Genomic DNA, 11289 nt, shown 5'->3' with positions numbered 1-11289 from the left:
TAAATGTATTGCATTTTAAATTATTTGAAAAGTAAACATTCTTATTATATTTTTGTATGTAATCTGGAGTGTATTTATGTGTTTATGACACTTATTAATATATAATATTGATGGGAGAGTGGTCACCTTCATTTTATGTCAGAATGTTTTAAAAGAATAAAACAATTTAATTAAATTAAAATAATAATAGTATATTTATAATCATTCTGCACGCCCGGCCCAACTCGGCAAAAGGGTGCAGACAGACCACTGGACCACTGATAGACATAAGACATACTAAAAAACATAATTATTACAATCGATCTCTGTTGTCATTTGTCGTCGTGGTCGGCCCGAATCGTCGGCCGACGCACTCCGACAACGTACACAAAATACTATAAAAAAATTTTATATTATAATATATTATTTTATTGTATACATTTATTTTATATATATAACTAAAAATAAAGAGTAAATATTAAAAATTAATCGTTGTGTATTATTGTATTTCAACTATTTTGCACGGGGCCCCGCAATTTGTAGCGCCGGCCCTGAATGTACACGTATATAATTATTACTGTGTTTAATTATTTTTGTTGTTCTCGGTAGCTAAACTTTTACGTCATACTAATATCTTCAACCACGAGTTGTGCTGTATACCATAAAAGCGTTTCTTGACGACGTTTGTGACGCACAATACTGTATTCATGTATATCGTACATGGGTGTAATTGGCGTGTAAATATTAAATGTACTAATACATGATAAGTTTTTTGTAGGTGTATTGATGAGTTATTATAATAACATGTAATATATTTTTATAAATCGTAATTTAAATTATAATGTCATTGGACGATGTGTAATAAATAAATGTTTCTTTATTTTAAAATATTTTTATATAATGAATTTAATGATTTTTGGGGATTATGGGTGGCTGATGGTGATGTTGGGAGGCTTTGCTCCGCACAGTAATGTGATATTGAATTTTGTGTGGAACGCTCGTTCATCCAACATCCACTGAGTCCCCCTTCTAGTTTTTTTCCAAATCAAACTCTGCGTATTATGTATGATTAATATTTATATTTTATATGGTTTTATTTATATAATGCATATTGTATTAAATACGTATTAAATTCGTGGACGAGACCGTGCTCATAATATTTGTCGAGATAGTATGATAAAATTATTAAAATTAGTAGGTGTTAGTCGATTAACTAATAGATATCTATGACTTTAATAGTATAATTGTATATGTTAGACACCATATTATTATAGACTTAATAATCGTGGTTTTTTACCGTACTACAATCACTTGGTGAAATGGGACGTAGCCCATTCGGCTCCCGTTTTATAAAAAGGTAAATTCCCAGACGGCTCCGGTTTTTTACAAGACAAATTCCTTCCCACTTCATATAGACATAGGACTGTCTCAAAAGAGGTGTGGTTAAAAATGTGTTGGTGAACACTAAGTAAAATATAAATATTATATAAAAAACATATATTATCGTATTATTGTGAATTAAATTTAAAAGTTAAAAAAATGTATAACATTTATGTATATATTAAAATATTAAAAAAATAAAAAATTTTAGGTAAATTTTTTTGACACAATTTTTTATATACTAAATAGATAACAATATTAATAAATATTGTTTTTGATATAAAAAATTGTAAAGTTCGTTAACTAATACTAGGGATTTAGAGGAGCTCAAATTAGTATACCTGCAGTATTACCATTAGCAATTTGGAAAATTAGCTGTTTGTACATTTTTTTTTCAACGGAAGCCGTTTTGGAATAAGCAAACAAGCGATAAGAGCCGTTTGGAATGCGCCGGTGTAATATCGGTTACAAGTTGTATACCTAAGAACTAGTCGAGGCCGTTAGGTTAGCATTATTCAGAGCTGCAGGACAAGAGGTCGTGAGTCAGGAACGCAATTCTAAGAGTGCAAATTTCAATACTATACCTACTTATTAAGTAATTTACACGTAATATTTGAAAAATGTACATATATTTTAACAACTTACTACCAATATGGCTATATTAAAGTTACGCTCTATTTTTATTGTATACAAATTATTAATGTTTAGGCTATTGAAGCACAAAATTTAAAATATAGACAATTCATTATACATGGAATATCTATATATAATACGTATAATTGATATGTGAGTATAGGCTCGTAAGAATATCTAACGGTTTTTTTAATCGAATGCAAATTTTCTATCGCGGGGGGAGGCAAATGTATTAATTCGCCAAGGGTATCTCCAAATCTCAATACGGCACTGGTGCCGTCGTGCGTGTCGTTAACCAATCGGTGCAGCCATCTCTTCCGTTACAGTGCGAAGTGTGTGCATGTCCATCCGTCACCGAAACTGCATATCATCACCAGTCCTCGGTAGCCGTATAATTGATAAATTGTACCGGTTATGCCCGCTTTGCACGATATGAATGTGTTTCGTTTAATCCGTAACACAATATCAATTAGTTGTATGATCCGGTTTATATAAATATATAGGTAGTTAATCAAAAATATAAATTTTCTAGTCAATTAAATCTATCTCCGACGCATTACATTTCCAGTCTAATCTAGATAAACTGGTAAGTAAACAAAATTGCTTACCAATAAATATTAATAAATGTATATCATTACTTTCACTCGTCTTTATAAATCTATTTTAATTAGTTATTCAATTAATTCATTCATTGCTTATACAAAAGTAAATTATAGTATAGAGACTTAGAGGAATTTTACTTGAATCTATAATACGTCTTTCTTCTCACACATATATTTGTTTACTAATAAAGCGTTAAGTTTAATTTACAGCTATACAAAAAATTTAAAAATAAATAAACTCTATGAAAATATTATACTTCTTACTTGTTAAGTTTCATTAAGAATATGACTATATAGCAGGGATGGAAAATCCATAGCACGGGAAAAATTAAAATATTTTTACTATATATAATAGGTTATTTTAATTCACATCAAAAAAATAAATAATTAACAAAGTAATATTATAATAGTATGTACCCGAGTACCTCAACTAACCTTTTTTATATTAATACTTTAGTCATACAATAAAATTACAATAATTTTGCTTACAATACTGAATATATTTTTCATGACATGCCAGAAAAAAAATAAGGTAATTTTTGGCACGTTATGTTCAAAAGATTTGCCACCCCTGCTGTAGTCTATACTGGGTCACCAAATTATGCTCTTTATATTAATCAGATATAAAATATACAATATAAATTCTTAAAATAAATTTATTATGAATTTTATTTATAATTTAAAAAAGGTTTACAAGTGATACCAGTAAGTAGGTACGTTGTTCTCCTGGACATTATATACGTTGACTGCAGAGTGGATCACTATTATAGTAGATGTGTTAAATGTGATTATGTGAATTCAATATTATAGACGTATCATTGTATATAAAAATATTTGTACTGTAATAGTATTATTATAATAATAAGATGCACTACATACCTATGAATTATTATAATTATACATGCCATGGATAAAGTCCATTTATTTAAATAAAGATTTTTATAGTTTAAATGTATTATTAATTAATTTGTTATAAAATAATACAATTTTATAAATTTTATGAGGCAATAATTACAATTAATTAATGAACAAATATCAATATTAATAAATATTTTTTGAAAATTAACGGGGTTTCTTTTAAAATTATATATTATAATTTGGTATTCTAATATCTTAAAATCAGTTAAAAATTTACTTAGTTATTTCCATGGAGTACAGACCAAATCTAAAATTACAAAAAAATCTTTAAATTTGATTTAAACAGTTATATATTAGTGTTATAAATTTATAATATGTAGTATATTTCAATTACCGTTGATTTAACATGTTAAATATAATAAGCACATTATTAATGATTCACAAATTAATACCAAAATTAAGTTAACTTATAAATTGTTTATAAATTACTCTAACACTAAATATGTGTAATTTAATTAACAGAGTAATGTTTAAAAATCATTATTTTATATTTACAAAACAATGTTATGCAATAACTGTTCTCTTATTATTTTTTAAAAATTATTGTATTTCTTGTTCTGGGTTCCTACACTAAATCATCTTGTTCTAATAGTAATAGAATTTTTGTTACTTCTTTGAAAAGAAATACTAATTATTATGTTCAAAATACTCATGGTAATCAAACAATATCAAGCACACCCAGAGGTGGTTTAAATTTTTAAATTGTACTCAAAATAGGCTGTTGTAAAATGTTTATAATATTTGACTAACTATTCAATATATTATCAAAAATTGAAATCAGCTAGATTTCCTTGTTGGAATTTTAGTGTATAAATGTATTATACATTTATATACATAAGGTACAATACTAAAGCATATTGTATGAATTACAAACAGATATGAATGTGTCTAATAGTTGTTCAGAAATACCTAACCATTTATAAGGCAATATTGCTTACATTTAACAACCTATTTACCTTTTATGGATTAATTAACTATTTATTAATCACAAAATAGTGAAAAGATTGCAAACCAAGTTATATGTAACATTCAAAATAATGAATGAATAGATACATCCAATCATGATTTTTTATAATATATATACACAAGGTGATTCATTTATCATTGTACACTGATTATTTCAAAAAGTATTCATACCAAGTATTTTACATGGTTTTAAATTCTTAAAAAGACATTTTTATTGAAAAATTAGTTTTTTTCTTTATTGAATGACAACAGTTTAAATTTCATATTCCAAAGTAGAATAAATTTCTGAGTATTTTAATACATAAAAATTGAATTAGTTTAAGAGTTAAAAATATTTAAAACTTAGACAAGCGTAGCAGTGGACAAACACTTTGCAGGATAACCCCGTACTACTTCACTCCACGCATCTGAATTTTAAATACTTATAAACGCAAAAACTACTCGCTCTAAATTCGATTTTTATGTATCAAAATATTTAGAAATTTATTCTGATTTGGCATATGAAATATAAACTTTATGTTGTCATTAAAAAAAGTAAAAATCTTAAAAAAAATATTTTTTTTTAATAACTTGAAACAATGCAAAATAAATGTTTTCAAAAACATGAACACTTTATGAAATAATGAGTGTACAATGATAAAAGAATCATCTTGTATACACATCATAAATTAATGTAAATAAAAACTTTTATATTCATTTGGAATATTTAAGAATAAAAAATGTACCAGTATGAAAATGATATAGTAAAACTTAAATTATAGGTAATTTAAAAAAAATAAATTAAATTAACGGCATGATGTAATTTTAAACTTTTATTAGACATGATATTAGTTGTCGTACCATTCAAATCATATATTATAAAAAAAAAACACATCACTCGCTAGCAATGCTAACTTCAGCAATAACACCAGGTTCGAGGTTGACACTGGTGATTTGTTTGACTTTATCGCTTGGGCATTTTAAATCGATCACCCTCTTGTGAATCCTCATTTGGAATCTGTCCCATGTCTTTGAACCTTCACCACAAGGTGTTTTTCTTGTTGTGATACGCAAGAATTTGGTTGGCATGCGAACTGGTCCTTTAACTGGCAGTTTTCTCTTCTTAATATCAGCAATCATCTCAGAACACACTATAAAAAATTATTTTAATTAACAAAGCAATATACTAACATTTTTAAACAATAAAAATATAACTTACCACTTTCCAAACTTTTGATGTTCTTAGAAGTCAATGTAATACGGATTTTGTGTCTCTTTTGATCTGTAGGAGCGTTTTCAACATCTTTGAATTCCAAATCCTATAACGTATAGAATTATATTTTATATATGTATCAACTAGTAAATTTTTAGCAAGAAAATAATAGGTAAATAAATAATATACATAGATATTTATTAATTACTTAATAAAAAGGTTTTAATAATTATTACTCATCACGTAATCAAGTAATATTTTTCTACATACAAATCTATGGTTCAATTAAATTATTTTATAGTTGGCCAAAAAACCTTATACATTTTATTAATAAGCATGTCTGTCAAAAATCTAATATTGTTTTAAAAAAAATCAATAACAATTAGGTGTTTGTAATTAAATTACTTGATAAAAAAAATTCTTTATCTTAAATTGAAGTAAGCAATAGGTACAGTAAATCCTCGTTTAACATCACCTCATGTAGCATTGTTTTGCTATTGCGTCATTTACACCTAATACATGTGTTTGTCAAATTTTTTTATAGTTATATATATTTTATAAATAAGTAATTTAATTTTGTTGACCTTTTGTAGGTAATATGGTTATCGTTTTTATTGACATAACTATCATATGTAGATACTATTTTCATTTATTTTAAATAATATGTACTTCGTCATTGTTTTCTTTTTTTCAAATCTAATAAGTTTTTGTTAATTTTGGTATAATTTGTAATATAATACAAACAATTAATAATGTATAAATAAAATAATAAAATAGTGCAATGATAATAATACATACATAGGTACATTGTTATTTATTGACAGGAACCTATTATAATAAAGTGTATGTAGTGTTTCGCCTAACATTTTTTTTCAGTTAATGTTGTTTTCCAGGAACTTAACCTTGATGTTAAACAAGAACTTACTGTAGTAAATAAATCATCTAGGTATTTCAATAACTAGTATTTAAACAAATAAAGGTACATTTAACAACTTATAATAGTTTATGTACTAATTATGTAATTTTAGAGAACATTTTTTAAATTTATTATATTTCATCATACAACAAATATTTATTAAAAAATTTAACATTTTAAGAAATAGAAGCAAAAAATTAAACTAATGAATCCAAAGATGACTAGGAACATTAGAATTAATTAGGTAATTTAATAATATTATGAAAAAACATAAATGATTCCAGTACCAAATAAAGCAAAAAAGATAATTATCAATCAACCTTATTAATACATTATATGAATACATGAGTAAATACCTAAAATGATGTATAAATAGATAATAATGCGAGAACAACGATAAGTTACTTTAAAACATTCAACAAAAATAACAACACTTGAAATTATTGGAACCTACCTATAATAATGAATTGATTTAAAAATAATATTTAAGTAATGTCTGAAGTAACACGAACATTCTAACATAGAATACTATTATACTCTATAAAATGTCAACATGAGTGCATACAAAGTTCAGATAAAGTAAAATATTTAAAAATACGCACAGATGTATAGCCCTAGGGGTAGAAACTCAGTAGTAACAATATAAGAAACCTATTTGTACATTGTCAATTTGAACACTAACATCAACAGAGATCGAACGGCGTAGTTTGACAAGCATTTAACGTTACTGAAAATTAAGAATTTTCAGACAGCACACTGGGAAAGGTCAATAGGAAGACTAACAGTGTACTATACAAATTGTAGGTATATTGGTTACATAGGTTTCATTATTAACAATTAGTGCATTAGTGGGTTATGGTCATGTCCGTGCAATGTATGAAAGGAAACTGAATCCGTTTAAGATGATACGATAGCAGCCATCAGAAATAGTTTTTGAAAAACAGAACAACGTACATTAAGCACTATTCGTATGGCGTCCACCGCCGGAAAAGACAGAATTTTACCGCGTTTGAACACAACACAGGTACGCGTCGCGTTCAGTTTTAGTTTTCCGAAACCTGTCAAAAATTTAACCGATAGCGACAGCCGATTAATACCAGTCATGTAATACTTACCATGATTGAATGGCGACGATACAGCAAGCTGACGACGAAAATGAACGGAAACGGTCCGAATGACGAAGGACTGAAAATCACCAAACGTGGAAAAACGATCGCAAAGGAGAGAATATGTCGAGCAGAATTGTTAGGTTATGTTATCGTGCATTCAATAGCAGTGGTAGGCGGACCACAGACGTATTCCGGTAACACATCGGCGGTATGCTGCGGTATGCATCTACCCAGTGCCGACAACTTGTTCGCTTCTCCGTGGTGCCCCTGTACTCCATTATCAACTATACATTTTTATTGTAATACTGTGACAATGTGTTGATGGCGATATGTATACATATAGAGAGTTAGTATACAACTTTATAGGGCCGTATGGGCAATGTTATGGGAAGATATTCTCTAAGACCGTGATTATGGGCTTTTGGCCTGGGATAATGCAGTCTGCGACACGTAATCGTTAATCTCATAGTTTTTTTTTAGGTTTTAGCAATTATTTTTATTATTATTTATAATACATTAATACGTTTATATTTAATAAAAAGAAATAAATGTAAGGTGATATTCCGCAGTGCTATAGATGAGTGCCTCAGTGATTATGTCATACATGAGAAAATGACCATTGACCAATGAATAGTAAAATAACAAGTACTAAATAATACACATTTTAAGTTTATTATCAATCGAATCTGAGTTAATAGCGATGATAAGTATTTACAAATATTTTTACGTTTTAATAACAAGGAAAATCAATCAAATAATCAATCGTATTTTTCAAACAGTTTTCATAATTATGTATTATTTTTTTTATTTTTATCGGTGGCGCAACTTCAAAATTTGGATCCGGGAAATCGAGATTTTCAACATATCCCTCCTCCCACAACTAGGCATTATATTACATGGAGATCTAAGGAGAGTTATTGACTATCGAGAAAGGTGCATTTATCTTACTAAAATAATGTTATACATATTTTAAAAATATTGTTACATAACAAAATTAGAAATTATATAATAGTTATAATTATTAAAAAAAAAACCGTCATACAATTATTTTGGGCCCCTTAGATAAGTGATCTGGCCCGGGTGTGCCTGCACTCAATTCCTCTTAGTTATACACCACCGATTTTTTTTAGTCATGTTTCATCATAGACATGCCAATTATAACACATACAATAAAGATAACAGTACCTGGCAACTAGCTCTATAGTTGATGTAGAATATACCTACGTTCTACACCGTGTAAGTGATTCACTGTAGTAGGTTCACTACTTATATAGGTTTTAGCCAGTAGAAAACAGTCATACAAAATATAACAGAAACAGTATTAGCATGAGCAGGTCGTATGAGTATTTAATATTTAAATGACTTAATTGGTATGTACATACATTTTGTAATACTACAATTTAATAAATCTAAGTATAGAAAACACGACCTGATATTTAACCTGCAGAGACAATAAAACATGAATCGTACTCATGACAATTATAATTCAGAACGTTTGAAAAGATACATAATAAATAATAATCATCCTGTATAATAGTGTGGAAAAGCCATGAATAAAAGAAAAATGTCCGTTTTCTTAATAGTTTATTTTTCTATACTTTTACTTAACGTTAATACCTATGCAATATTATTGCCTATAAGTGCTTCGGTGTCAATTTGATAAACATACAACAGCAAATAGTAAAAGGCAACTTTTTTTTCGCTCGTCACCTTTTGAAGCAGTAAAAATACTTTGATTTTCAAAAATCGGTAAAAATTCTGGTAGAAAATTAAATCTAATTGGTACTTTAAGAGGATAAAAAGAAATAATTCCTATTGCCTACTTTTTTTTATAATTGGGAAAAACCAAAAAAAAAATTCAGGAAAAACGGAAATTTTTACGCAGTCCAAATTTGTTTTTTTTATGTACCTATAAGTTGAAAACGAATTACTTCAAATACTTGACATTTTCACCAAAAGCTTATATTACCTATCTTTTTCTATTTACGATTAAACTTTAAAATTGTTTAGTTACTTTTTCAATACACATCAATTAAAAAGTATTCGCTTGGTTGAAATACTTGACAAAGTTAATACAAAGCTCTTCGTAAATTGTTAATTTTCCAATTAAAAAATATCAAAAATCTACAGTAAAAAAAAAAACATATTAAAACAAAAAATTTTTTTTTTTTCTAATAGGTCTCAATACACTTATATTATCACAATAACACAATTCGCAAATAATACAATAATATATAATATATTGTATAGGTAGATAAAACGCAGTATTTCTTCTTAGAATAAAATACACTTGTTTTAAAAACAATTTTTAATAGTATTTATTTCAGGGAAAAATAATTGGTAAATTGTAGGTACTTAAAACCGAATAAATTTGCTTTGATACGTTATTGATAATTGATGTTAAATTGTTGTTTTTAATTTTACATATACATTAAAATATTTAATATATTGATGTGACATTAATTTGTTTTGGATTTCATAATAAAGAAGCTTCATTGTTTCAAGACTATTTATATAAAATAATGATTTCACAACAATTTATTTGAATTTTTCATTCAAATAATGTATTTTTTTACAATAGTATAATATATATTCAGGTTTATTAAGTTGATCTATAGAGCTTATAGGAAAACAAAGAAAAACAAATTAAAAATCTATTATGCTCATCTGTTTAATGCTTTTAAAGATACAAATCCATTATAATATAATTATTAGGTATAGAAGTATTATATTATGCATCAAAAATTGAAAAATTATAATATTTTAAGTATTGATGAACCTTTATTATAATTTATTTATTATTACTTTTTAGTTTTTATCTTTATATCTTAAAAATGGATGCATTTAGTTTTTTGAACTGATCTGTATTATATCAAGTAAAGATAAAAGTGTTTTTATTTTAATGCAAGACACTCGTTATTTAAACACCATTCCTATGAATATAATAATATGTCATACATAAACCTAAATACTTCATTGGGATAAACTGGATAAAGTACCTAATATGATTGCAATTAAATTACATTATATTATACTTAATAGTTAATTGTGTAATTATAATTGTATCTGCTTCAAAGAAATATATAAGTATTTAGAATAAGATAACAAAATTAGTAATGTCTTAATGGCTATTGGAATTACTTTCCAGAATGTTTGTGGCCTGTGGTACTGCCGGTATAGGGTTATTGTTTTATTTTTTTCTCATATTGTATACATTCCTACTTATAAAATATGAAGATATTACAATGCTTCTTTAAATACAAAAAATAATCATGTACAAACTACTAACCGAACTTCGATATAGTTCAATTATTTCATAGTTAATAAATTGTTATTGGTAAACATTATTAAATATTATAGTAATAAAACAATATCTATTATACAGTTTTTTTTCCTACAGACACGTAATATTAAATAGGTATCTACAAAAAAAAATAATTAGGTGAAATAGAAGTATGAACTATATTTTTAATAATTATATATATTAACAATTTACATAATAATTAATATATTATTTTGTATGTCAATATAACTTTTGTGATATAACATTATGATAACGTAATCAATGAATAGACACAAAATAAAAATTTATTA

The 11289-nt window shown here is 26.4% G+C and overlaps 1 protein-coding gene across 1 annotated transcript; it reads right to left on the bottom strand.

Moving 5' to 3' along the window:
• Positions 1–5263: 5263 nt before the first annotated feature.
• LOC113549891 (40S ribosomal protein S20) lies at positions 5264–7859 on the bottom strand. The gene is made up of 3 exons (XM_026951405.1): positions 7702–7859; positions 5677–5776; positions 5264–5608 (listed from the first exon to the last, which is right to left on the bottom strand). Exons 1-3 carry the CDS (start codon positions 7702–7704, stop codon positions 5352–5354), a joined length of 360 nt encoding a protein of 119 aa, XP_026807206.1. The 5' UTR covers positions 7705–7859; the 3' UTR covers positions 5264–5351.
• Positions 7860–11289: the final 3430 nt, after the last annotated feature.

The sequence above is a fragment of the Rhopalosiphum maidis genome, chromosome 1, assembly GCF_003676215.2.
Source record: "Rhopalosiphum maidis isolate BTI-1 chromosome 1, ASM367621v3, whole genome shotgun sequence".
NCBI classification, from domain to species: Eukaryota; Metazoa; Arthropoda; class Insecta; order Hemiptera; family Aphididae; genus Rhopalosiphum; species Rhopalosiphum maidis.
The sequence above is the reverse complement of the archived record's forward strand: the minus strand, read 5'-3'. Positions and strand labels throughout refer to the sequence as shown.